The sequence below is a fragment of the Pholis gunnellus genome, assembly GCF_910591455.1.
Source record: "Pholis gunnellus genome assembly, chromosome: 15".
Lineage (NCBI taxonomy): Eukaryota > Metazoa > Chordata > Actinopteri > Perciformes > Pholidae > Pholis > Pholis gunnellus.
In genome coordinates, this window is record NC_136542.1 from 304,056 (window position 1) to 330,540 (window position 26,485).

Genomic DNA, 26,485 nt, shown 5'->3' on the forward strand with positions numbered 1-26,485 from the left:
TAGTTTTTAATCTTCCATATATTTCTGCTGGGAGTCTTGAAACTAGTACAGGTTTGACTCATTAGTGAAGGACTTTAGAGAAGTGTAGAACTAACAGAAAGTGGATCCAGGTCGGTGGTCTAGGGTTGACCCCCCTGTAGTGATTCTGGGTCTCTGTGAGCATCTCCTTGTGAGGACGTGATGACTCAGAGACATGAGGGTCTATAAATAGCAGCAGGGGGATCAGATTCTGGAGCTGAGTCACTGTTTCTTTAACAGCTGCAGGAACCAAGGACCTGGTTCTGGTCTCACTGGGTCCTCTGATGTTCTATCAGAGAGATGTTCAGGAACACAGAAACTCACCTGGATGATGTCATTGTACAGGTAACCTTCTGTTCATTATGATGTCATCATACAGGTAAACCTTCTGTTCATTATGATGTCATCATACAGGTAAACCTTCTGTTCATTATGATGTCATCATACAGGTAAACCTTCTGTTCATTATGATGTCATCATACAGGTAAACCTTCTGTTCATTATGATGTCATCATACAGGTAAACCTGTTCATTATGATGTCATCGTACATTGAAGCTGCAGGTCAGTCTATGATAATGAGGAGCCCTGTGATTGGCTGTTTGTCAGTGAAATGCATCCTGGGAGTCAGATATTTATAACTCACCCTCACAGAACATGAGAATGTGATTCTGTTCCTGCAGGAACCTAAAGTCTGAATAATAAACACCTGGTAGAACGTCTGCAGACAGAACGTCTTGTTGTCTTGATTTGTATTAACAGATGTTTATTTAAAGTTTAAATGTTTTAACATGTTCTGTATTTCTTACTCGTTCTCTACTGATGGAGCCACACTGGTTCTAATGGGGTTTACTGTAATCTTACTGGTTCTACTAGGTTCCCACAGGTAATGGTTCTAGTTTGGGTTTGTAATAGTTCACCTGGAGTTCAACAAAGTCATGCTGGGTGTTATGAGTTCTACTGGATTAAAGAATACAAAGGGGTCTAAGGTGGTTCTAGTGGGATTATAGTGGTTCTACTGGGTTTGTTCTTAGGTTATAGTGGTTCTTATGGGGTTTGTTCTTAGATTACAGTGGTTCTAGTGGGAATCTTCTTAGGTTCTAATGGTTTTCTTTTTGGTTCTATTGGGGTTCTTCTTAGGTTAATGTGGTTCTAACAGGGTTCTTCTTAGATTATAGTGGTTCTACTGGGTTTGTTCTTAGGTTATAGTGGTTCTACTGGGTTTGTTCTTAGGTTATAGTGGTTCTACTGGGTTTGTTCTTAGGTTATAGTGGTTCTACTGGGTTTGTTCTTAGATTATAGTGGTTCCAATGGGTTTCTACAGAGATTGTAGTTCTCCTGAGTTCATACCCAGTAGGAGAACTCACCTGGTTCTATCAAGGTTCTACTGTGTCACACTGGTTCAATTGATGATCTATTGATGGTTCTTCTGAGGGTTTACTGATGTCAGAGCACACTTACTAGAACATAGTTACTGTAGTGGGGTTATCTTCTGAGGTTCTCATAGACAGAACGTAGAACATGAGGATCTAAGGGTAGAACTGCTCTGTGATTGGTGGAAGCAGAGAAGAGGCGGGAGGTCAGATCTGCCACAGGCTTTTATTGCAAAGTGGCTTCATGTGATCTCAGAAACAACGTGTTCCACTTTAAGGCTCCAGATGTCGTCGTGCTGTTGTCTCTCACTGCTGGGGTCAAATGTGCTTCCTGTAGTGTTTCTTTACAAAATAAAAGTGCACTCTAACTAACTGGCGTGACGGTTACATTCAAACTGAAAGTAAGGCGACGACCAAACGGTGATGAGCGGAGGTAAACGGGCGTTACCACGGTGTCAACACAAAGTGCTCTTCCTCTTCTCATAGTAACAACGCTGTGGTGTCAACATACTGGAGAAGAAACAAACACTTTACAATAATAAATAAAGTCACATGTAAAAAGCCTCATGACCCGTGTGCTGCAGGAGGCGGAGCTTCGCCCCCCCCCCCCCCCCCCCGACACGTGTGGCTGCTTCCTTCACATCGACTTTTTGGCAAAACTCTGAGCGAGAGAGACAACCGTCCTGGTTTGGTTGGGGGTCATTTCTGGGTTTTTATCTGCCAGGTGAACAGAAGTCATGTGGCAACAAAGTGGGAGGGGTTTGCATATCATTATGTTAATGAGATCTCCTTCATGTTGGAAAAAAGCAAAAGGAACAAAAAGAAAAGAAAGAGGCCTAAAGACGCTCAGTCCTTGAGGACCAGATACAGAGCGGTGGTGTTCAGGTGCTTCGGTCCTATGGCACGGCGGTTGTTTTGGCTCCGCTCCGCTCGCCGCCGTGACATCACAGCGGTTTACCCTCCAGAGACACCACCACGTTACCACCAAGCTTCTCCGCCAGCGTGGCGCGGTCCTGGATGTCGTCCAGCCCGTTCACCTGCCACTCGTGCTTGATACCTGAGGAGACACACCTGAGATCACCGAGAGATGACACACACCACCTGAGCTCCAACGATCACACCTGAGCTCCACCGATCACACCTGAGCTCCACCGATCACACCTGAGCTCCACCGATCACACCTGAGCTCCACCGATCACACCTGAGCTCCAACGATCACACCTGAGCTCCACCGATCACACCTGAGCTCCACCGATCACACCTGAGCTCCACCGATCACACCTGAGCTCCAACGATCACACCTGAGCTTGACCTCCTTGACCTCCATCAAGGAGAAGTGGTTAGGAAAGGACAGCTAGGACACAGGTGACTCACCTGTAAACTTCTTCTTGATGGCATCTTTAGAGCTGGCATAGATCATCTTGCTCTTCAGAGGAGCGTTCTCTGGAGCCCTGAAACACAGCAGAGCCCTCATTCAGAACCAGGATCTACTCATGTGGTCTACAGGGACCCTGATAAGGATCAAGGATTAGGGATCAAGGAGACTCAGAACTAAAGTTTGGAACCTTTAAACCTTTAAATAACACAAAACGTATTTTAAATGCTACTAAAAATAACTTTTAATGTATTTTAGACCTTTTCTTTACTGAGACAGAGAGACAGACAGGTAAACAAAGAGGGACTAGAGCAGGATCGGGTGAGGTGGTCAAAGATGAACCCAGAGGACCGTACCAGAAGATGAAGACCAGGTCCTGGTCCTAAAGGTCTTCAGGTCTAACCGTACCAGAAGATGAAGACCAGATCCTGGTCCTAAAGCTCTACAGGTCTAACCGTACCAGAAGATGAAGACCAGGTCCTCCTTCTTGGACTCCTTGGTCTCGTAGGTGGCGTCGTACAGCCCGTATCTACAGTCGTTGGGTGGGAGGAGCTTAACGAAGCAGGCGTAGGGGTCCTCCACGGTCTCCCCGATGTCTCCCACCAGGATCTGTTTACCTTCCTCCACGATGATCTTCTTCTTGTCCTCGCTGAGACAGAACAGCACGGCCTTCTTCCTCTTCTTCACCTCGTCCAGAGACGAAGACTTCCTCACCTTCATGTCATTGAACACCCTGATGACCTCATCGTTCACTGTCACGCCCGACGCCTGAGGGGACACACGTGATTGGTTCAGATGAGGACATGTGACAGCTGCAAATGTTAATTAGCTAGCTATCTGCCTAGCTGCTAGCTATCATGCTAGCAGCTAGACAGCTAGCAGCTAGGCAGACAGCTAGCAGCTAGGCAGACAGCTAGCAGCTAGGCAGACAGCTAGCAGCTAGACAGACAGCTAGCAGCTAGACAGCTAGCAGCTAGACAGACAGCTAGCAGCTAGACAGCTAGCAGCTAGGCAGACAGCTATTATTTAGCTAAAAGATAGCTAGACATGATTTTGTACTACTATTGTGATGTTCACAGTGAAACCACGCCACCTGGTGGGCGGTAGGAGATATATCGTCATTAACAGCGTGAATACGAGCCTCGGAATAAAAGCCTGTTGCAGTGCATCAAGTCGTTGTTCGTCTGGTGCATAATTACATTATAGAAACATTACAACTATTATTATATTTTATATCACGTCAACATTATTGATCACAACAAAAATAATCAATAATTCAATCAGCATTCATTCATGAAATGTGTGACATCACTGCTGCTGATTGATCAATAATCATTTATCAGGTACTTGTATCAGTGTTGAGGTACTTTACTTCAGTATTTCCATGTACTTCTACTTCTTATTTAATAACTGTACTTGCTGTTTCCATGAAAGAACACATGATGTACTTCTGAGATATGATGTAGTACTACAGTATAGCACTGACTCAGTAGTAATACTACCAGTGGTATTTGAAGTATCTCAGACTGAATGCATTGGTATTTAAACATAATAATATCATAGTATTATACAACACTATGAAAGGAGTACTTCTGCTTAAGAAGTACTTTTACTCTGAGGCTCATTTTAAACACAGTAGTATTAGTACTTGTACTGCAGTAAAGTGAGTACAGCTGACTTTGATACACAAACTGATTTAATTTGATAAAATATTAAAACAATAAGAGATGAATCTGAGTGAGTTTTTATTCAATATTAACTATGACACAAATAAACAACTAATGAAAACAACAGTTAGTTATCTGCTAGTTTAACTGGTTACTGATACTGGTTAGTTACCAACAACAGGCTGACCACTAGTAACACTAACTAACTCTAACCAGTAGATTAACTAACTAACAACTGGTGAACCCTTTAGGCCCTCAGTCAGACAGACAGACAGACAGACAGTCAGACAGACAGACAGACAGACAGACAGACAGACAGACAGACAGTCAGTCAGACAGCCAGACAGACAGTCAGTCAGTCAGACAGTCAGACAGACAGACAGACAGACAGTCAGTCAGTCAGACAGCCAGACAGACAGTCAGACAGACAGTCAGTCAGTCAGTCAGACAGACAGTCAGACAGTCAGAAAGACAGTCAGACAGACAGACAGTCAGTCAGAAAGACAGTCAGACAGTCAGTCAGAAAGACAGTCAGTCAGTCAGACAGACAGACAGACAGACAGACAGTCAGTCAGAAAGACAGTCAGTCAGTCAGTCAGACAGACAGACAGACAGTCAGTCAGAAAGACAGTCAGACAGACAGTAGTGACTTTGCAGTCTGTCTGCTAACTCAACATGAGCCCGGACTGAGCCCAGACTCTTGAACCGGGTCCTTGAGCTGGTCCGGTGTAGTTTAGTTCAGAGGGTTCAGCTGGTCCGGGATGGTCCGGGTCCAGCACTGTCCCGGTCTGGTCAGCGGGTCTAAGATGGCCGCCCCGGGCCACAGTCGGCCTGGGGGCTGGACCGGCCCGGTTCGGCCCGGAACGCGGACCCGTTCCAGAGATTAAACCAGATAAACGCCCGTTTCCGTCGCTATGATCAAAGCCCGTTACCAGGAGACGGTAGAGTGACGTAATCACCGAGTAACGGTCGATGTAGCGGACCGAGCGGCTAACGTTAACTAACGGGAGCGGCGGCCATGCTGCTAACGTCACGCTACTAAGGCAGCCACATAACGGACACATAACGGTCCACCGGAGACCCGCACTGCTCACTAAACCACCTCCGACCCGTCGGAGTGTCTACCGGAGCTTCTTACCATGTTGTCCGCGCTGCTTGGCCGTCAGATCGGGGTTTCTCTGGGGTGAGAGGTAGCGGGGAATGTGGCCGTCCGACCGGAGGAGGAGGAGGGGAGGAGGGGGGGGGGCTTACATGGATCAGACACACTTGGAGCTGACTCAGGTTTATAGTTAGAGCTGGCTCAGGTTTATAGTTAGAGCTGGCTCAGGTTTATAGTTAGAGCTGGCTCAGGTTTATAGTTAGAGCTGGCTCAGGTTTATAGTTAGGGCTGGATCAGGTTTATAGTTAGAGCTGGCTCAGGTTTATAGTTAGAGCTGGTTCAGGTTTATAGTTAGAGCTGGCTCAGGTTTATAGTTAGGGCTGACTCAGGTTTATAGTTAGGGCTGACTCAGGTTTATAATTAGGGCTGGCTCAGGTTTATAGTTAGAGCTGACTCAGGTTTATAGTTAGGGCTGGCTCAGGTTTATAGTTAGAGCTGACTCAGGTTTATAGTTAGAGCTGACTCAGGTTTATAGTTAGGGCTGACTCAGGTTTATAGTTAGGACTGGCTCAGGTTTATAGTTAGGACTGGTTCAGGTTTATAGTTAGGGCTGGCTCAGGTTTATAGTTAGGACTGGCTCAGGTTTATAGTTAGGACTGGTTCAGGTTTATAGTTAGGGCTGACTCAGGTTTATAGTTAGGACTGGTTCAGGTTTATAGTTAGGGCTGGTTCAGGTTTATAGTTAGGGCTGGTTCAGGTTTATAGTTAGAGCTGACTCAGGTTTATAGTTAGAGCTGACTCAGGTTTATAGTTAGGGCTGACTCAGGTTTATAGTTAGGACTGGTTCAGGTTTATAGTTAGGGCTGACTCAGGTTTATAGTTAGGACTGGCTCAGGTTTATAGTTAGGACTGGTTCAGGTTTATAGTTAGGGCTGACTCAGGTTTATAGTTAGAGCTGACTCAGGTTTATAGTTAGGGCTGACTCAGGTTTATAGTTAGGGCTGACTCAGGTTTATAATTAGGGCTGGCTCAGGTTTATAGTTAGAGCTGACTCAGGTTTATAGTTAGGGCTGACTCAGGTTTATAGTTAGGACTGGTTCAGGTTTATAGTTAGGGCTGGCTCAGGTTTATAGTTAGGGCTGGTTCAGGTTTATAGTTAGGGCTGACTCAGGTTTATAGTTAGGACTGGTTCAGGTTTATAGTTAGGGCTGACTCAGGTTTATAGTTAGGACTGGTTCAGGTTTATAGTTAGGGCTGACTCAGGTTTATAGTTAGGACTGGCTCAGGTTTATAGTTAGGACTGGTTCAGGTTTATAGTTAGGGCTGACTCAGGTTTATAGTTAGGACTGGTTCAGGTTTATAGTTAGGACTGGCTCAGGTTTATAGTTAGGACTGGTTCAGGTTTATAGTTAGGGCTGACTCAGGTTTATAGTTAGGACTGGTTCAGGTTTATAGTTAGGGCTGGTTCAGGTTTATAGTTAGGGCTGGCTCAGGTTTATAGTTAGGACTGGTTCAGGTTTATAGTTAGGGCTGGTTCAGGTTTATAGTTAGGGCTGGTTCAGGTTTATAGTTAGGGCTGGCTCAGGTTTATAGTTAGGACTGGTTCAGGTTTATAGTTAGGGCTGGTTCAGGTTTATAGTTAGGGCTGGCTCAGGTTTATAGTTAGAGCTGGCTCAGGTTTATAGTTAGGACTGACTCAGGTTTATAGTTAGGACTGGTTCAGGTTTATAGTTAGGACTGGTTCAGGTTTATAGTTAGGGCTGACTCAGGTTTATAGTTAGGACTGGTTCAGGTTTATACTTAGGACTGGTTCAGGTTTATAGTTAGGGCTGACTCAGGTTTATAGTTAGGACTGGTTCAGGTTTATAGTTAGGGCTGGCTCAGGTTTATAGTTAGGACTGGTTCAGGTTTATAGTTAGGGCTGACTCAGGTTTATAGTTAGAGCTGACTCAGGTTTATAGTTAGGACTGGCTCAGGTTTATAGTTAGAGCTCACTCAGGTTTATAGTTAGGACTGACTCAGGTTTATAGTTAGGACTGACTCAGGTTTATAGTTAGAGCTGACTCAGGTTTATAGTTAGGGCTGACTCAGGTTTATAGTTAGAGCTGACTCAGGTTTATAGTTAGGACTGGCTCAGGTTTATAGTTAGGACTGGCTCAGGTTTATAGTTAGGACTGGTTCAGGTTTATAGTTAGGACTGGCTCAGGTTTATAGTTAGGACTGGTTCAGGTTTATAGTTAGGACTGGCTCAGGTTTATAGTTAGGACTGGCTCAGGTGTATACTTAGGGCTGGCTCAGGTTTATAGTTAGGACTGGCTCAGGTTTATAGTTAGGACTGGTTCAGGTTTATAGTTAGGACTGGCTCAGGTTTATAGTTAGGGCTGACTCAGGTTTATACTTAGGGCTGGCTCAGGTTTATAGTTAGGGCTGACTCAGGTTTATACTTAGGGCTGGCTCAGGTTTATAGTTAGGACCCATTAGTGTGTATCAGACCATCAGACAGCAGGTTATAAAAGTCAATTTATTTTTACATAAGAACAACAAACAGCATCAGGAAGTTTCTATCAGTCATAAATAAAGCCAACGCAGAACTAAATAAATACGCAGCGGCGGCTCCAGTGTAGTGTAGAGCTTACAAACACACACAACCCTAACCCACACTGATCTGCCGCAGTCACACTAACACCACAGAAGAAGAACGCATCAAACAAAACAAAAACAGTTTAAAGCAGGAAAACGTTGCTGAAGTCAAAAATACAAAAACTACAAATCCAGAGGGTTTGTCTCTGTTAAAGGAACAGTTTCACACATCATCTCACGTCTGGTGTTAGCCTTTATGCTAAGCTAAGCCGAGAGTGAACGATGTTGAACTGTCCCTTTAAGGCCTGAGATCAGAACGTTGACACAAATGAAGACATTTAGCCTAAAACCTTGTTGCCACGGTGACGCTCTGCTTCAGTAAAAACAAGATGTTGGAAAATATTTTTCATTCAAATCTAAATTTATTTATTTATTGTCCCTGAGAGAAAACAAACGGCCTGATGGGAGTATTTTAAACTGCTGGTGTCAAGTTTAGTGGACTCCACGGTCTCATTCTCTACTGTCTCTATTGTCTGTCTCTACTGTCTCCGTCTCATTCTCTACTGTCTGTCTCTACTGTCTGTCTCTACTGTCTGTCTCTACTGTCTCTGTCTCATTCTCTACTGTCTGTCTCTACTGTCTGCGTCTCATTCTCTACTGTCTGTCTCTACTGTCTGTCTCTACTGTCCTACAGGAATGTCTGAACGTGGTCACTTCCTGTCCACTAACAAGGACAGGAAGTGATGACCCTAAAGGTTTAGCAGGTTTCTACACTTTCATGAACTCAAAGCAGATCAACACTGTGGTCATGTGACCATGTGACTCTAAACAGACTGGTTGGTTCTGGTTCTCATGAGTTTGGTTTGTTGGTGTTGGACCTTGTGACCCTTGAACCCCGTGACAATCAAAACAGTTCAGGGTCAAAGGTTACAAGGTAGCGACTCATCGACCAATGAGCAGAGAGGAAGGCAGTGATGTCACAGGGTTCAGTGTCGGGAGCGTTTGGCCGGCGGCGCCGTGCTGCGGTCTGATAGGCCGAGCCTGCTGAGCTCAGCGTGGAAGAACCGCTGCAGACGATGTCCCGCCTTCGCCTCGTTAGTGTGACGAGGATTATACTGAAGACAGTTGGAGAACATCAGGTCCACGTCAGAGACGAACTCACCTGTAGAGACAGACACACTCACGTGTTAACGCTGCATTCTCTCTAGTGTCCACCAGGGGGCGACTCCTCTGGTTGTATAGAAGTCTATGAGAAAATGACTCTACTTCTCTCTTGATTTATTACCTCAGTAAACATTGTAAACATGAGTTTATGGTCTCAATCTCTAGTTTCAAGTCTTCTTCAATACAGCATGATGTTCATTTAGTACATGATGGTCCATTTAGAGTCAAACAGACCATAAAGCAGGGGATGCTTTAGGGGCGGGGCTACACGGTGATTGACAGGTCTCTACCAGAGACCATAAAGTGTGTGTGTGTGTCCAGACCATAAAGTGTGTGTGTGTGTGTGTGTGTGTGTGTGTGTGTGTGTGTGTGTGTGTGTCCTCACCGGCCGTCTGATATTCACAGTTGTTGACCTTCTCTCTGATAGTGCTGAGAGCGATCGGCTTCTTGACGATGTCATAGTAGTCAGGGACCTACAGACAGGTAGACAGACAGACAGGTAAGTTACCGGTAAGGTATCCAGGTGTGTGTGTGTGTGTGTGTGTGTGTGTGTGTGTGTGTGTGTGTGTGTGTGTGTGTGTGTGTGTGTGTGTGTGTGTGTGTGTATATATATATCTGTGTACCCAGGTGTGTATATATATTAATGAACACAGCGTACCTGAGTCCTGGACACCAGCTTCTTGAACGGCCAGCTGTCTTCATGTCTGACGAGCTCCACCGTCAGCTGCTCACAGGCCGACAGCTCGTGGACGCCATAGTTCCTGCCGGAGGAACGTCGGCTGGACGAAGAGGAGGATGAAGGAGGGAGGACGGGTCTGGAGGTTTTAGGAGGCGGAGCTACATCTAGGGGAGGAGCAGAGGGGAGAGGTCAATGGGTACATCCCAAGTCTCTTAATTGTCATTTCCTCGCTCCTCGCTCGAACCGGAAGTTGTCATATTGACGGCCGTCCCAAAGCTCTTATTTAGAGAGAGGAGGGGTCTCTGAGGAGCCGTGAGCGAGGAACCACGAGAACAGACTTCCAGGAAGTGTTTTAACGGCCGACACGCCCCCTCAGTGTTCATCAGTCATGCCAAGCACGCATCACTGCGTGCTTGGCATGACATCTCGAAGTGGATGACGACCTGGACAAAACCGAGCTACTGTTCCTCCTGGTGAAGGGTTGTCCGCACCGAGACCGGTCCATCACCATTGATGATACCGTGGTGACGCCAACGCGGACTGCGAGGAACCTGGGTGTGACCCTGGACGACCAACTGTCGTTCTCAGCAAACATCTCATCAGTTACACGCTCCTGCAGATTCCTGCTCTACAACATCAGGAGGATTCTCCTCTTCCTCACTGAGGAGACGGAGCAGGTCCTCATCCAGGCTCTGTTCATCTCCCTCCTGGACTACTGCAACTCACTACCAGATCTGATCCAGATGTGATCACCTGATCCAGATGTGATCAGCTGATCCAGATGTGATCAGCTGATCCTCGTCATCAGAAACAGACTCGCTTCACGTGACGCAACTGAGGAAAGAACGAAAGTACGTCTCATGTCTCTTATAACACGTTTCCTCGTCTCCTCTCTCCTCACATGGTTTCCTTGCGTCTCTCCATGCATCCCTGGTGGGAGGGACTAAGACGCAAAGAAAGGAGCCAAGTGAGGGAAACGAGGATGCAATGAGGAGACTTGGCATGGACCCAATAACTGAAAACCAGGAAGACGCTTCACTTCCTGGTTCAACATTCTAATCAGGTCACCTGTCGGCAGGTGTTTGCTTTACATTACATTACAGTCATTTAGCAGACGCTTTATCCAAAGCGAAGTAAAGTTTATTCATTGGTTGTTTACCTGTCGGCAGGTGTTTACCTGTTGGTGGTTTCTTGCGGGGCTCGGTCTGACCCGGTGAGGTTTTGGTGTTGCCGTTTGGTGCCAGGATCTCGTGGCTCAGACGGGCACTGACCCGACTCCCAGAACGGGGCGGAGCTTTACCTGCAGACATGTTGGCCTTCACAGTGGGGGGTGTGGCCTTCTTACCTGAGGACCTGTGATTGGATAGAATCGGGAATTAGAGCTACAGTAAACTGGGATCAGGGTCTACAGTAAACTGGGATCAGGGTCTACAGTAAACTGGGATCAGGGTCTACAGTAAACTGGGATCAGGGTCTACAACAGATACTGACTTGGAGGCGGATGCGTTTTTCCCTGCTGAGGCAGACGTGCTGTTCTTGGCAGTAGCCTGTTGACCTTTGGGCGTGGCCTGTTGACCCTTGCCTTTAAGGGGCGGGGCCAGGTTTTTGTTGGTTCTGCATAGATTTTGAGAGGAGAAGCTAATGTTTGAGACTGATCTCACAGTAAATGGTCGAGGTGGAATATATCCACTTACCTCACTACTGCTTCTTCTTCCTCCTCCTCCTCCTCCTCCTCCTCCTCCTCCTCCTCCTCTGACTCTTCTTCCTCTGACTCCTCTTCTTCCTCTTCTTCCTCCGACTCCTCCTCCTCTTCTTCCTCTTCTAGCTCCGACTCCTCATCAATAGAAGAACGTTGACGGGACGGGAGGCGGCTTGATCTCTGTTTGGGTCGACAGTCTGGACAGAACCAGTCCCCTTCTGGAACAGACTAAAGACAAGCAGACAATATGCGTTTAGTGTTAGCATGATGCTAATATAGAGCCTAGAGGCGGGGCCTCAGACAGTGGGTGTGGTTAGCATACCTTGAGGCGGGGCCTCAGACAGTGGGTGTGGTTAGCGTAACTTGAGGCGGGGCCTCAGACAGTGGGTGTGGTTAGCGTACCTTGAGGCGGGGCCTCAGACAGTGGGTGTGGTTAGCGTACCTTGAGGCGGGGCCTCAGACAGTGGGTGTGGTTAGCGTAACTTGAGGCGGGGCCTCAGACAGTGGGTGTGGTTAGCGTACCTTGAGGCGGGGCCTCAGACAGTGGGTGTGGTTAGCGTAACTTGAGGCGGGGCCTCAGACAGTGGGTGTGGTTAGCGTACCTTGAGGCGGGGCCTCAGACAGTGGGTGTGGTTAGCGTACCTTGAGGCGGGGCCTCAGACAGTGGGTGTGGTTAGCGTACCTTGAGGCGGGGCCTCAGACAGTGGGTGTGGTTAGCGTACCTTGAGGCGGGGCCTCAGACAGTGGGTGTGGTGTCCTCGATCACAGCCGTCACACAGCAGCATGTTGTCGGCGTCTCCTTTGCGTCTGCAGATGCGACAGCGAGCATTGAGGATGGAGCGAGACCAGAGAACACTTCTCTCCAGACTAGACAGGTGGACGAACACCTGGACACAAACATCAGCACGTCAAACCGACAATAACCACACCACAGTATCTCATAGAATAACAGCTGCTCCAGCAAAGACGATGTGAACTTTACCAACTGAAACATAGAATAGTTTGTCTTTTCCACTGACAGACTCAGATTGTAACTAGAAGTAGTGCTGGGCAAGTTAATTATTATCGCGTTAACGCATTAATTAATTAACGCCGACAATTATTTTATCGCGCATTTTATTTTATTTTGAAAGTGCCTTGCTCACTGGCAGCGGTGGAGGAAGTCTTCAGACTACGTTGATGCAGCGCGTGGGAGAAGTTTAGAGAAACTAAAGACAAGCTAACAGATGCTACAGAGACAAGCTAACAGATGCTACAGAGACAAGCTAACAGATGCTACAGAGACAAGCTAACAGATGCTACAGAGACAAGCTAACAGATGCTAAAGAGACAAGCTAACAGATGCTACAGAGACAAGCTAACAGATGCTACAGAGACAAGCTAACAGATGCTAAAGAGACAAGCTAACAGATGCTACAGAGACAAGCTAACAGATGCTACAGAGACAAGCTAACAGATGCTACAGAGACAAGCTAACAGATGCTACAGAGACAAGCTAACAGATGCTACAGAGACAAGCTAACAGATGCTACAGAGTAGTGGAGACACTCTGCAGGTTGGTGTTGTGAAGATGTCGGTCTGAGGAACGTCCTCATGACGTCACGTATGAGCCTCAAGAATGAGCTAAGAAAGTTAGCGGAAAGATTAACGTGAGACAACATCCGGTTTCTTCAGACGAACATCCAGTTTTCAGAATAAGATGCCAACAAAGTCTGAATTATATTCACATTAAGTATTAAAGATGCTGCCTGCATCTCGTGAGTTAAAGGGAAAATACACCTAAACTGTGTAAAGTGTCTTTATTCTGTGCTCGCTGGGTGACCTTCATCACCTCTGAGTTACAGCATCATAGTGATGAAGAGGAGTGAACACACAACACACACATTGTGATGAAACATGTTGTTCATGTTCACACACTGAGCACAGAGCGTGAAGAGATAGAACTGCTGCTGTGTGAAGAGAATCCTGCTGTTAACAACAACCGGACGAGTTTAACGTGTTCACACCAAATGTTGTTGACCTTTAGTTCATAGAGCAGCACTTTAACATACAAGAGCACAACACACTACTTTAGATTCATTATGAACCTTAACAATGAGATTAATCGTGATTAAACATGGTAATCGTGGCCCAGCACTAGTTCAAAGTGTTTGTGTTCTCCACGGACAGACTTCCATTGTTCAGCCCGAGCGCCTGTTTTTGGGAGCAGTGGAGAAAGTTTAGCATATACAGTCTAAAAAAATGCACTTATCACGAATGAATGTAATGATGTTGCATCAGATTAAACAGCAAAACCTGGGCTACAAGAATATGTAAGCTGTTCTTACACGCTCCAAACAACTCAAACAACAACTGAATGAATTACCAAATATCAAAATCCATTTTCCCGGTAATTCCAGACAGAAATACGTTAGAGCTGCGTTAGTGCTGTCAATCTCATGTTGGTCGGTAGAGCTAAGTTCTATTGGCTCCAACGCTTCAAATGAGGCGTCAATCACTGAAATCGACCAATGGGCTGCTGAGATAGAGCCAAACTGCTGTATTTGTATGTATTGAACACCATCAGTGATAAACAAGTGAAACGTATAGTTTGGTAGGTGAGAACATTCAAATGGCTCAGGTGGTGCTAAGATGACCGGTCTGTCCTGAAAGCTCTCTGGTTCTGCATCCTTCCAGAGACATAATCATCCTGCAAGGCATTTGTTTTTTAGGCAAACCTGAAACTTTTCAATTTGTGCCGCGTCCCATCTTCCTTTACTCTGACCCAGTAACATATACACTGAGATGTACACATCTGTGTTCCCTTTATTATAACGTCAGAAGTACTCAAATAGACCTTGTGGTTGCAGAGATAGACTCTTGTTAGTGTGGGCAGAGCAGAGGCCGAACACTGACGGGCTCAGATTGTTACTAAGAGAAACCAAATGTGTTTCTATAGAAGTCTATTAAAATAATGAGGGTTTTCTGACCTGAGACAGACTGGAGCAGATCTGAAGAGACTCCCTCCATCGCTCCAACACGGTCTTAGTGACCCGACCGCTGTCACTGCCGTCTGAGGGCAGACGGAGAGGAAGTGAGTTTCCTGCTGACTTGAAACTCTTCACAGCTGTTAATGAGGTCAGACCATGCTTCTACTGAGAGACTTAATATTCATAATAATCGTTTTAGAGTCTGTCCTTAAACAGGAAGTCCTACCATCACTGGCCTGGTCCTCGTCCTTCTTCTTGCTCTTCTTGTTCTTCTGGTCTTTCTTTGAGTCTTCGTCTCCTGTAAAGAAGCAGAGAACATGTAAACTACAGGCTGCTCAACTCTCCACGTCCTTCATGAGAGAACATCATGAACATAATGAGCTGGAAACGTCTCCTGTGTATTTGTATCAGTATTCTCATCATAGGACTCACCCAGCGGAGCTTTGATGAAGCGCCTGTCGATGCCTTGCTCAATGTGAGTCAGGGCCTGAGCCAGGATTTGTACCGAGCTGCTGACCAGCTGAGGAGTCCCGCTGGTCGCCGCGCTGTCCGACCTCAACTCCTGCAGCCTGTCAAAGACACAACTGTTAACGGGGCTTCATAAACGGTGGTTCTGAGGGGGAGGAGCCTGTCGGCTTGAAATCCAACAAGTCACATCTTCAGCTGTGTACCGGTCTCTGGCTCTCAGGACAGGTGAGTCCACCTCCATGGGTTCCACTCGTCCGTTCATCCCTCCGCTCTCTTTGCCATCAGAACACAGCAGCTCGTAGTGTCCCGCTTCCAGCGCTGAGCGCCACACCTGTCTGTCCATCACCTGAGCACAGATGGAGAGAGACACACAGGTGAGTGTGAGGTTACCTGCTGTGTCTGGTTATCTGTGTTCACCAGGTGTGTGTGTGAGTACCTTCAGGGTTCCCAGGGTTCCCTGGTGGATTCGGTCCTCGATGTCCAACAGCAGATCTCTCAGTCTACCCTCCATCAGAGTCTCAGCTGCAGAGGTGCATTCTGGGACAGATCGGGACCACTCCAGATCATCTGGACAAACAGGACAGGTGAGTGATTACAGGTCATTTACCCATGTGTACATTCACCAGTTTATAGACATACCTGTGTACGTACCTGTGTGTATGTCCCCGTCTACCTGTGTACGTCCCTGTGTGTATGTCCCCGTCTACCTGTGTACGTCCCTGTGTGTATGTCCCCGTCTACCTGTGTACGTACCTGTGTGTATGTCCCCATCTACCTGTGTGTATGTCCCCATCTACCTGTGTGTATGTACCTGTGTACGTACCTGTGTGCATGTCCCCGTCTACCTGTGTGTATGTACCTGTGTGTATGTCCCTGTCTACCTGTGTACGTACCTGTGTGTATGTCCCCGTCTACCTGTGTACGTCCCTGTGTGTATGTCCCCGTCTACCTGTGTATGTACCTGTGTGCATGTCCCCGTCTACCTGTGTGTATGTACCTGTGTGTATGTCCCTGTCTACCTGTGTACGTACCTGTGTGTATGTCCCCGTCTACCTGTGTACGTCCCTGTGTGTATGTCCCCGTCTACCTGTGTATGTACCTGTGTGTATGTCCCCATCTACCTGTGTATGTACCTGTGTGTATGTCCCCATCTACCTGTGTACGTACCTGTGTGTATGTCCCTGTCTACCTGTGTACGTACCTGTGTGTATGTCCCCGTCTACCTGTGTACGTCCCTGTGTGTATGTCCCCGTCTACCTGTGTATGTACCTGTGTGTATGTCCCCATCTACCTGTGTGTATGTCCCCATCTACCTGTGTGTATGTACCTGTGTACGTACCTGTGTGCATGTCCCCGTCTACCTGTGTGTATGTCCCCGTCTACCTGTGTACGTACCTGTGTGCATGTCCCCGTCTACCTGTGTGTATGTACCTGTGTACGTACCTGTGTGTGTATGTCCCCATCTACCTGTGTGTATGTCCCCACTACCTGTGTGTATGTCCCCATCTACCTGTGTGTATGTCCCCATCTACCTGTGTGTATGTACCTGTGTACGTACCTGTGTGCATGTCCCCGTCTACCTGTGTGTATGTCCCCGTCTACCTGTGTACGTACCTGTGTGTATGTCCCCGTCTACCTGTGTGTATGTACCTGTGTACGTACCTGTGTGCATGTCCCCGTCTACCTGTGTGTATGTCCCTGTCTACCTGTGTACGTACCTGTGTGTATGTCCCCGTCTACCTGTGTACGTCCCTGTGTGTATGTCCCCGTCTACCTGTGTATGTACCTGTGTGTATGTCCCCATCTACCTGTGTGTATGTCCCCATCTACCTGTGTGTATGTACCTGTGTACGTACCTGTGTGCATGTCCCCGTCTACCTGTGTGTATGTCCCCGTCTACCTGTGTACGTACCTGTGTGCATGTCCCCGTCTACCTGTGTGTATGTACCTGTGAGTATGTCCCCGTCTACCTGTGTGTACGTACCTGAGTGTATGTCCCCGTCTACCTGTGTGTAGGTACCTGTGTATGTACCTGTGTGTACGTACCTGTGTAACTGTACTTGTTCCTGTCACAGTTCTGCAGCAGGTGTGTCAGTCTGTCTCTCTCCTGCAGCAGCGCCTCCTTCAGGCCGCTCTCCCTGTGACCTCGGGGGTTCAGAGACTCGATCAGCTGATCCACCTCCTCCACTGAGGTGTAGAAGAACCATTGGTTGAGACGTTTTACTGGCGGCCCAGAGGTGTGGAGGGGGGCGGGGCTTGAGCCAGCACTGTCCAGGAGAATGTTTTTTTTTTCATAATTAGAAACGTCTGAACACCTGAGCTCCAAAAATTGAAAACAAACAGGACCAAAATAACCAACCTCGCCTCAGCGGGCTCCTCCTTGTCCTCCATCTTGGCCTTGGCATCCTGTGCAGGTGTGGGCCGTGGACACAGCATGTCCTCCGTTAGACCGAAGCAGTCGTCCTCTACAAACAGGGTGGAGGCTGAGGGGAGGAGCCAGTAGCGGCGGTACAGACGGTCTCGGCCCAGCGGCAGCAGGCAGGTGCAGGCCGCCGCCTTCTGGATCCGCTCCTGCAGCTCTTGAACCTGCAGCACGAAGATGGAGACACTACGATCACTCCGAGTCTACAGAGTTAACAGTCCTCATTTATACATTAAAAAAAACATCATGTTCCTGACCTTCTCCTGCTCCTCCTGCTCCTCTGCACTCAGGACGCCGGGGGGGCACGATGAGGGTTTAGGGTCAGAGGTCCTAGGGTTGTCTCTATGGTTGACTTTAGCTGGAGGGACAGGACACTCATGACTCAGCAGAAAGGAGGAGACACGCATAACTCAGCAGAAAGGAGGAGACACGCATGACTCAGCAGAAAGGAGGAGACACGCATGACTCAGCAGAAAGGAGGAGACAGGCATGACTCAGATGTGTATTTTTTACCCTCCATCTTCTTCTTGTTGGGTGAAGAGTTTTGCTCCTCGTCTTCCTCAGTGAGGTCTACAGGAGTCTCACTGCAGACAGACAACATGTTCACAACTTTTCTAGTGACTGATGACGGAATCAAGGAGACACATGATGAGTCGTACCTGTTGGTGTTGAGTCCTCCCTTCACTTCCTGCTCCCTCAGTCTCTCCTCCTTCTCTTTCAGCCTCATCTCCTGCTCCCTCAGCTTCTCCTCTTTACGGAGACGGACCCTGAAGAGGAGAAGACAATTAGAACCGTTTTAATTCATTGTTGTGTTCAAACCTGTGTACATAGTGTACCTGTGCGTGTGTGTACCTGTGTGTGTGTACCTGTGTACATAGTGTACCTGTGTGTGTGTGTACCTCCTGTGTGTGTATATACCTGTGTACATAGTATACCTGTGTGTATGTAGCTGTGTACATAGTATACCTGTGTATATACCTGTATACATAGTGTAGCTGTGTGTATGTACCTGTGTACATTGTATACCTGTGTGTATGTACCTGTGTACATAGTATACCTGTGTGTATACCTGTATACCTGTGTGTATATACCTGTATACATAGTGTACCTGTGTGTATATACCTGTATACATAGTATACTTGTGTGTATACATAGTATACCTGTGTGTATATACCCGTATCCATAGTGTACCTGTGTGTATATACCCATATACATAGTGTACCTGTGTGTATATACCCGTATACATAGTGTACCTGTGTATAAATACCTGTATCTATAGTGTACCTGTGTGTATATACCTGTATTCATAGTATACCTGTGTATATATACCTGTATCCATAGTGTACCTGTGTGTATATACCCGTATCCATAGTACACCTGTGTGTATATACCTGTATCCATAGTGTACCTGTGTGTATATACCCATATACATAGTGTACCTGTGTGTATATACCCGTATCCATAGTGTACCTGTGTGTATATACCCGTATACATAGTGAACCTGTGTGTATATACCCGTATACATAGTGAACCTGTGTGTATATACATAGTGTACCTGTGTGTATATACCCGTATACATAGTGTACCTGTGTGTATATACCCGTATACATAGTGTACCTGTGTGTATATACCCGTATACATAGTGTACCTGTGTGTATATACCCGTGTACCTGTGTGTATATACCTGTATACATAGTGTACCTGTGTATATACCTGTATCCATAGTGTACCCGTGTGTATATACCCGTATACATAGTATACCTGTGTGTATATACCTGTATCCATAGTATACCTGTGTGTATACCTGTATACATAGTGTACCTGTGTGTATATACCTGTATCCATAGTGTACCTGTGTGTATATACCTGTATCCATAGTGTACCTGTGTGTATATACCTGTATCCATAGTGTACCTGTGTGTATATACCTGTATCCATAGTGTACCTGTGTGTATATACCTGTATACATAGTGTACCTGTGTGTATATACCTGTATCCATAGTGTACCTGTGTGTATATACCCGTATCCATAGTACACCTGTGTGTATATACCTGTATCCATAGTGTACCTGTGTGTATATACCCATATACATAGTGTACCTGTGTGTATATACCCGTATCCATAGTGTACCTGTGTGTATATACCCGTATACATAGTGAACCTGTGTGTATATACCCGTATACATAGTGAACCTGTGTGTATATACATAGTGTACCTGTGTGTATATACCCGTATACATAGTGTACCTGTGTGTATATACCCGTATACATAGTGTACCTGTGTGTATATACCCGTATACATAGTGTACCTGTGTGTATATACCCGTGTACCTGTGTGTATATACCTGTATACATAGTGTACCTGTGTATATACCTGTATCCATAGTGTACCCGTGTGTATATACCCGTATACATAGTATACCTGTGTGTATATACCTGTATCCATAGTATACCTGTGTGTATACCTGTATACATAGTGTACCTGTGTGTATATACCTGTATCCATAGTGTACCTGTGTGTATATACCTGTATCCATAGTGTACCTGTGTGTATATACCTGTATCCATAGTGTACCTGTGTGTATATACCTGTATCCATAGTGTACCTGTGTGTATATACCTGTATACATAGTGTACCTGTGTGTATATACCTGTATACATAGTGTACCTGTGTGTATATACCTGTATACATAGTGTACCTGTGTGTATATACCTGTATACATAGTGTACCTGTGTGCTGCCTCCTCTCTGTCTCTGCGGTGTTGTTCAGCTCTGATTTCTCTCAGTTCCTGTCTAGCTGATCTCTGATCCTCCACACAGTCTTCTATCAGGTCTCTGCTGGAGGCCAACGTCAGCAGCTTCCCCACCAGAGCCTGTAGGATCCTCAGCTTCTCCTCTAAACACGTCAATAACACGTCAATAACACGTCAATAACACGCCAATAACACGCCAATAACTCGCCAATAACAAACCTGGCGTGAGGTCGTACACAGAGGTGCTCGTCAGTCTCTTCAGCAGCGCCGGCTCGGCCAATCGCAGCTCGACACACGGGTCGTCCATCGGCGTGAACCCGCCCTGCTTCTGGTAGCGGAACTTGGCGTTGCCGTGATAACATTCAGCGCCGGACGCCAAGATGTGCAGCCGGAGGATCTCTGAGAGGGTGCAGCTGTCCAGGTCTAACTGCTTCAGACCACAGCCCTGGTGCAGCTGAGACCACGAGGCAGCCAATGAGGCGACGGCATTGAGCGCAGACTGGGTCGCATCACAGTCATCGTCCAGAGCCTCCGACAGGTCTGCACATAGACAACAGCATGAAGTACACACATGTTATACGCACTAGAATGAGAACACACCATGTTGAATGTGTCTGAATGTGAATGTGTGTGTATCAGACCTTCAGCCTGCTCTTTAGCGATGTCCTCCTGCTCTTCATCCAGAGCCTGAAAGATGGCCGACAGAAAGAAGAACAGCAACTCACAGAGAGGACCCTCAGGATCAGAACCCACCAGAGCCTCCTCCAGAACCTCTGTGGAGAGACAGACGGGACAACACGCCGTCAGAGAGACAGACGGGACAACACGCCGTCAGAGAGACAGACGGGACAACACGCCGTCAGAGAGACAGACGGGACAACACGCCGTCAGAGAGACAGACGGGACAACACGCCTTCAGAGAGACAGACGGGACAACACGCCGTCAGAGAGACAGACGGGACAACACGCCGTCAGAGAGACAGACGGGACAACACGCCGTCAGAGAGACAGACGGGACAACACGCCGTCAGAGAGACAGACGGGACAACACGCCTTCAGAGAGACAGACGGGACAACACGCCTTCAGAGAGACAGACGGGACAACACGCCGTCAGAGAGACAGACGGGACAACACGCCGTCAGAGAGACAGACGGGACAACACGCCGTCAGAGAGACAGACGGGACAACACGCCTTCAGAGAGACAGACGGGACAACACGCCGTCAGAGAGACAGACGGGACAACACGCCGTCAGAGAGACAGACGGGACAACACGCCTTCAGAGAGACAGACGGGACAACACGCCGTCAGAGAGACAGACGGGACAACACGCCTTCAGAGAGACAGACGGGACAACACGCCTTCAGAGAGACAGACGGGACAACACGCCGTCAGAGAGACAGACGGGACAACACGCCGTCAGAGAGACAGACGGGACAACACGCCTTCAGAGAGACAGACGGGACAACACGCCTTCAGAGAGACAGACGGGACAACACGCCGTCAGAGAGACAGACGGGACAACACGCCTTCAGAGAGACAGACGGGACAACACGCCTTCAGAGAGACAGACGGGACAACACGCCGTCAGAGAGACAGACGGGACAACACGCCGTCAGAGAGACAGACGGGACAACACGCCGTCAGAGAGACAGACGGGACAACACGCCGTCAGAGAGACAGACGGGACAACACGCCCTCAGAGAGACAGACGGGACAACACGCCGTCAGAGAGACAGACGGGACAACACGCCGTCAGAGAGACAGACGGGACAACACGCCGTCAGAGAGACAGACGGGACAACACGCCGTCAGAGAGACAGACGGGACAACACGCCGTCAGAGAGACAGACGGGACAACACGCCGTCAGAGAGACAGACGGGACAACACGCCTTCAGAGAGACAGACGGGACAACACGCCTTCAGAGAGACAGACGGGACAACACGCCGTCAGAGAGACAGACGGGACAACACGCCGTCAGAGAGACAGACGGGACAACACGCCGTCAGAGAGACAGGCGGGACAACACGCCGTCAGAGAGACAGACGGGACAACACGCCGTCAGAGAGACAGACGGGACAACACGCCTTCAGAGAGACAGACGGGACAACACGCTGTCAGAGAGACAGACGGGACAACACGCTGTCAGAGAGACAGACGGGACAACACGCCGTCAGAGAGACAGACGGGACAACACGCCGTCAGAGAGACAGGCGGGACAACACGCCGTCAGAGAGACAGACGGGACAACACGCCTTCAGAGAGACAGACAGGACAACACGCTAACAACACGCTGTCAGAAAGACAGACGGGACAACACGCTGTCAGAAAGACAGACGGGACAACACGCTGTCAGAGAGACAGACGGGACAACACGCTAACAACACGCTGTCAGAAAGACAGACGGGACAACACGCTGTCAGAGAGACAGACGGGACAACACGCTAACAACACGCTGTCAGAAAGACAGACGGGACAACACGCCGTCAGAGAGACAGACGGGACAACACGCCTTCAGAGAGACAGACGGGACAACACGCCGTCAGAGAGACAGACGGGACAACACGCCGTCAGAGAGACAGACGGGACAACACGCCGTCAGAGAGACAGACGGGACAACACGCCGTCAGAGAGACAGACGGGACAACACGCCGTCAGAGAGACAGACGGGACAACACGCCGTCAGAGAGACAGACGGGACAACACGCCTTCAGAGAGACAGACGGGACAACACGCCTTCAGAGAGACAGACGGGACAACACGCCGTCAGAGAGACAGACGGGACAACACGCCGTCAGAGAGACAGACGGGACAACACGCCGTCAGAGAGACAGGCGGGACAACACGCCGTCAGAGAGACAGACGGGACAACACGCCGTCAGAGAGACAGACGGGACAACACGCCTTCAGAGAGACAGACGGGACAACACGCCGTCAGAGAGACAGACGGGACAACACGCCGTCAGAGAGACAGACGGGACAACACGCCGTCAGAGAGACAGGCGGGACAACACGCCGTCAGAGAGACAGACGGGACAACACGCCTTCAGAGAGACAGACAGGACAACACGCTAACAACACGCTGTCAGAAAGACAGACGGGACAACACGCTGTCAGAAAGACAGACGGGACAACACGCTGTCAGAGAGACAGACGGGACAACACGCTAACAACACGCTGTCAGAAAGACAGACGGGACAACACGCTGTCAGAGAGACAGACGGGACAACACGCCTTCAGAGAGACAGACGGGACAACACGCCTTCAGAGAGACAGACGGGACAACACGCCTTCAGAGAGACAGACGGGACAACACGCCTTCAGAGAGACAGACGGGACAACACGCCTTCAGAGAGACAGACGGGACAACACGCCGTCAGAGAGACAGACGGGACAACACGCCGTCAGAGAGACAGACGGGACAACACGCCTTCAGAGAGACAGACGGGACAACACGCCGTCAGAGAGACAGGAAGACGCACATTAATCTCTAACCATGGTGAATGGACTTATACAGAACATGTGTTGGGTTCCACTTAAAAACACCAACACAGGACCAAAGTGGACCCTGTACAGACCCACAGGGTCCTGGTCTAGGTGTGAGGAGTTCTAACCCAGTGGACCCTGTAAGGACTCACAGGGTCCTGGTCTAGGTGTGAGGAGTTCTAACCCAGTGGACCCTGTTAGGACTCACAGGGTCCTGGTCTAGGTGTGAGGAGTTCTAACCCAGTGGACCCTGTAAGGACTCACAGGGTCCTGGTCTAGGTGTGAGGAGTTCTAACCCAGTGAGAGTCCGTCGGGGAACTCGTCCTTCAGGTGGAAGACCTCTCCAAAGGCCCTCAGGAACTCCAGAACCATCAGAGCTTCACCAAAGAGCTGGGCCGGCAGACGGGTCCTCACTGGAACCGGACTGGGCAGATCCTGGTTGAACCAGCACACACACACACATTATGGATGAGTAACCTGTCTCTCTACAGAGCAGACAGACAGCTCTGTGGTGCGTTCACTGACCTTCAGGTCTTCACACTCCATGTCTTCTCGAGGTTTGTTCCACAGTTTCAGTCGCTCAGCGTATTTCTTCTTCTCCTCCTTCAGCTTCTCTCGTTCCTTTATAATAATCATTATTATGAATAATTATATTATTTATAATAAAGATTATAATATTTATTATAAGTCTAAAACTCACCCTGTCCTTCTCCAGCTTCCTGAGCTCCTTCTCCTCCCTCCTCTTCTGTTTCTCCTCCTCAAACCTCCTCCTCTGCTCCTCCTTTATCCTCTCTCTGTCCTCCTTCTCCCTCCTCTTGGCCTCCTGCAGGTCCTCCTTCTCCTTCTTCATGCGTCCTGCTGTCATGTCCTCCTTCTGCTGCAGCAGCTTCAGCTTCTCGGCCGCCGCTTTGATGAGCGACGAGCTCGCCTGAAGACACATCGAATACTTATACTACGTATCCTTATATATATATATATATATATAGTATACATATACATAAACTAAATATATATATATATATATAAAAGTATGTGTATAAAAGTATAAATATTTCTACTACTACTTAATTAAACTACACTTGTATTACTAATCAATAATATGAACACTTGGCTAGAAATGTCCCATTAAACTGATCCGATGTATGAATCTCTTCCTCACATCATCATCATCATCACTCACCTGTCCAGGTGAGCCACGCCCTCCACCTTTAGAGGGGGGGCTGAAGGGGAAGAGCGGGGGCTCATCAGGGAAGAACTGAGAGAACGATTGTTCAGACAGCCGGTACTTCATCACTGTGGAGGGCTGAGAGACAGGAAGTGACATCAACACACAGGAAGTGATTGTCGACACACAGGAGGCGGCATGCGGTCTCGTGAGGCGGCATGCGGTCTCGTGAGGCGGCATGCGGTCTTGTGAGGCGGCATGCGGTCTCGTGAGGCGGCATGCGGTCTCGTGAGGCGGCATGCTGTTGTCACCTTGAGGACGATGGTTCCATTCTGAGGTTCACAGTGTTGCTTAAACAGCAGCTTCAGTCTCTCTTTGGACACGCTGGTCTTCCTGCGACTGAACAAACACCAGCAGAGAGACATTCATTCAGCAGCATTATCTTAATAAGCAGTCATGTGGCAACTTGATGAGCCTGTCTGTCTGTCTGGATACACACAGCAGACAGACAGTATGGATGATGTCACTTCCTCTCACCTGATCTGATTGGCTTTCACAGTGAACGGCTCCGTGTGTTCGGCCTTCATCATCTTCACTGTGTATTTAAACACTGACGGACTCAGAGGCTTCTTCCTCTTCTTCCTGCTGACACACACACACACACACACACACACACACACACACACACACACACACACACACACACACACACACACACACACACACACACACACACACACACACACACACACACACACACACACACACACACACACTTACTTAGAAGAACAGAAATCCTTTTTTCTATTCCAAATATTCTTTGCCTAGATTACCCACAATGCACCAGGGTTTGACCCCATGAGGACAGATGACCTACTGACCCGTTGACCTGTGCTTTGGTGTCCTCGTCGCTGTCACTGATGACGATGGTGTCGTCAGCTGCTTTGGAGCGTCCGTTAGTGCTGGAGTGAGGAGAGTGGACCTGGAGGATCTCACACACATGTCTGAGAGACACACACACACACACACACACACACACACACAATTATTATTATAATAATATGCCCCCCCCCCCCCCCCCCCCCCCCCAAGTACCTGGCCCCGTTGCGCCCCCCCCCCTCAGTACCTGGCCCCGTTGCGCCCCCCCCCATCAGTACCTGGCCCCGTTGCGTCGTCCCCCCCCCCCCTCAGTACCTGGCCCCGTTGCGCGCCCCCCCAGTACCTGGCCCCGTTGCGCCCCCCCCCCTCAGTACCTGGCCCTGTTGCGTCCCCCCCCCCCCTCAGTACCTGGCCCCGTTGCGTCCCACCACGTCCACCGTCTCCCCAGGGAAGAAGCGGTCCTTGCTGAAGGTGTAGACGTCCTCACAGAGCTCCGTCAGTCTGCAGCGGTGGCTCAGAGAGGCCAGGTGGAGCAGAGGGACCAGCAGAGACCTGGAGAAGGTCTGAAGGCTCACAGAGGCTCTCCGCTCGCTCTCCACCGCCTCCAGGTAGGTGAGACCAGCACGACCGGTCAGACAGCAGCTCCACACCAGACTGTTACACAGGATGGTCCTCTCAAAGAACTCACT

At 48.5% G+C, this 26,485-nt stretch overlaps 2 protein-coding genes across 2 annotated transcripts in view; both read right to left on the reverse strand.

Annotated features, from left to right (window-relative positions):
- Positions 1-1,596: 1,596 nt before the first annotated feature.
- On the reverse strand, positions 1,597-5,682 carry cfl2 (cofilin 2 (muscle)). The gene is made up of 4 exons (XM_079175140.1): positions 5,570-5,682; positions 3,225-3,532; positions 2,764-2,840; positions 1,597-2,446 (listed from the first exon to the last, which is right to left on the reverse strand). Exons 1-4 carry the CDS (start codon positions 5,570-5,572, stop codon positions 2,334-2,336), a joined length of 501 nt encoding a protein of 166 aa, XP_079031266.1. The 5' UTR covers positions 5,573-5,682; the 3' UTR covers positions 1,597-2,333.
- Positions 5,683-8,043: 2,361 nt separating this feature from the next.
- Positions 8,044-26,485, reverse strand: part of baz1a (bromodomain adjacent to zinc finger domain, 1A) — a gene marked incomplete at its 5' end in the record, with an annotated part of 19,141 nt that continues 699 nt past the window's right edge. The window contains 28 exons of the mRNA XM_079174638.1: positions 8,044-9,272; positions 9,660-9,747; positions 9,933-10,117; positions 11,131-11,306; positions 11,445-11,567; positions 11,648-11,880; positions 12,375-12,539; positions 14,622-14,704; positions 14,848-14,919; positions 15,054-15,190; positions 15,293-15,435; positions 15,526-15,656; positions 17,136-17,356; positions 17,449-17,675; positions 17,769-17,869; positions 18,025-18,095; positions 18,171-18,278; positions 20,242-20,407; positions 20,484-20,804; positions 20,906-21,037; positions 24,049-24,187; positions 24,278-24,373; positions 24,453-24,680; positions 24,933-25,055; positions 25,229-25,316; positions 25,455-25,559; positions 25,799-25,921; positions 26,205-26,483. Of these exons, the coding sequence (XP_079030764.1) occupies positions 9,097-9,272; positions 9,660-9,747; positions 9,933-10,117; positions 11,131-11,306; positions 11,445-11,567; positions 11,648-11,880; positions 12,375-12,539; positions 14,622-14,704; positions 14,848-14,919; positions 15,054-15,190; positions 15,293-15,435; positions 15,526-15,656; positions 17,136-17,356; positions 17,449-17,675; positions 17,769-17,869; positions 18,025-18,095; positions 18,171-18,278; positions 20,242-20,407; positions 20,484-20,804; positions 20,906-21,037; positions 24,049-24,187; positions 24,278-24,373; positions 24,453-24,680; positions 24,933-25,055; positions 25,229-25,316; positions 25,455-25,559; positions 25,799-25,921; positions 26,205-26,483 (4,240 nt within the window). The 3' untranslated portion in view covers positions 8,044-9,096. The remainder of the gene's footprint in view (positions 9,273-9,659; positions 9,748-9,932; positions 10,118-11,130; positions 11,307-11,444; positions 11,568-11,647; positions 11,881-12,374; positions 12,540-14,621; positions 14,705-14,847; positions 14,920-15,053; positions 15,191-15,292; positions 15,436-15,525; positions 15,657-17,135; positions 17,357-17,448; positions 17,676-17,768; positions 17,870-18,024; positions 18,096-18,170; positions 18,279-20,241; positions 20,408-20,483; positions 20,805-20,905; positions 21,038-24,048; positions 24,188-24,277; positions 24,374-24,452; positions 24,681-24,932; positions 25,056-25,228; positions 25,317-25,454; positions 25,560-25,798; positions 25,922-26,204; positions 26,484-26,485) is intronic.

Coding starts and splice junctions, on each gene's coding strand:
- cfl2 (XM_079175140.1), bottom strand. Junction 2,841..3,224: donor GACCTGGTCTTCATCTTCTG/GTACGGTTAGAC, acceptor GCTGTGTTTCAG/GGCTCCAGAGAACGCTCCTC. Junction 2,447..2,763: donor CATCAAGAAGAAGTTTACAG/GTGAGTCACCTG, acceptor GTGTCTCCTCAG/GTATCAAGCACGAGTGGCAG.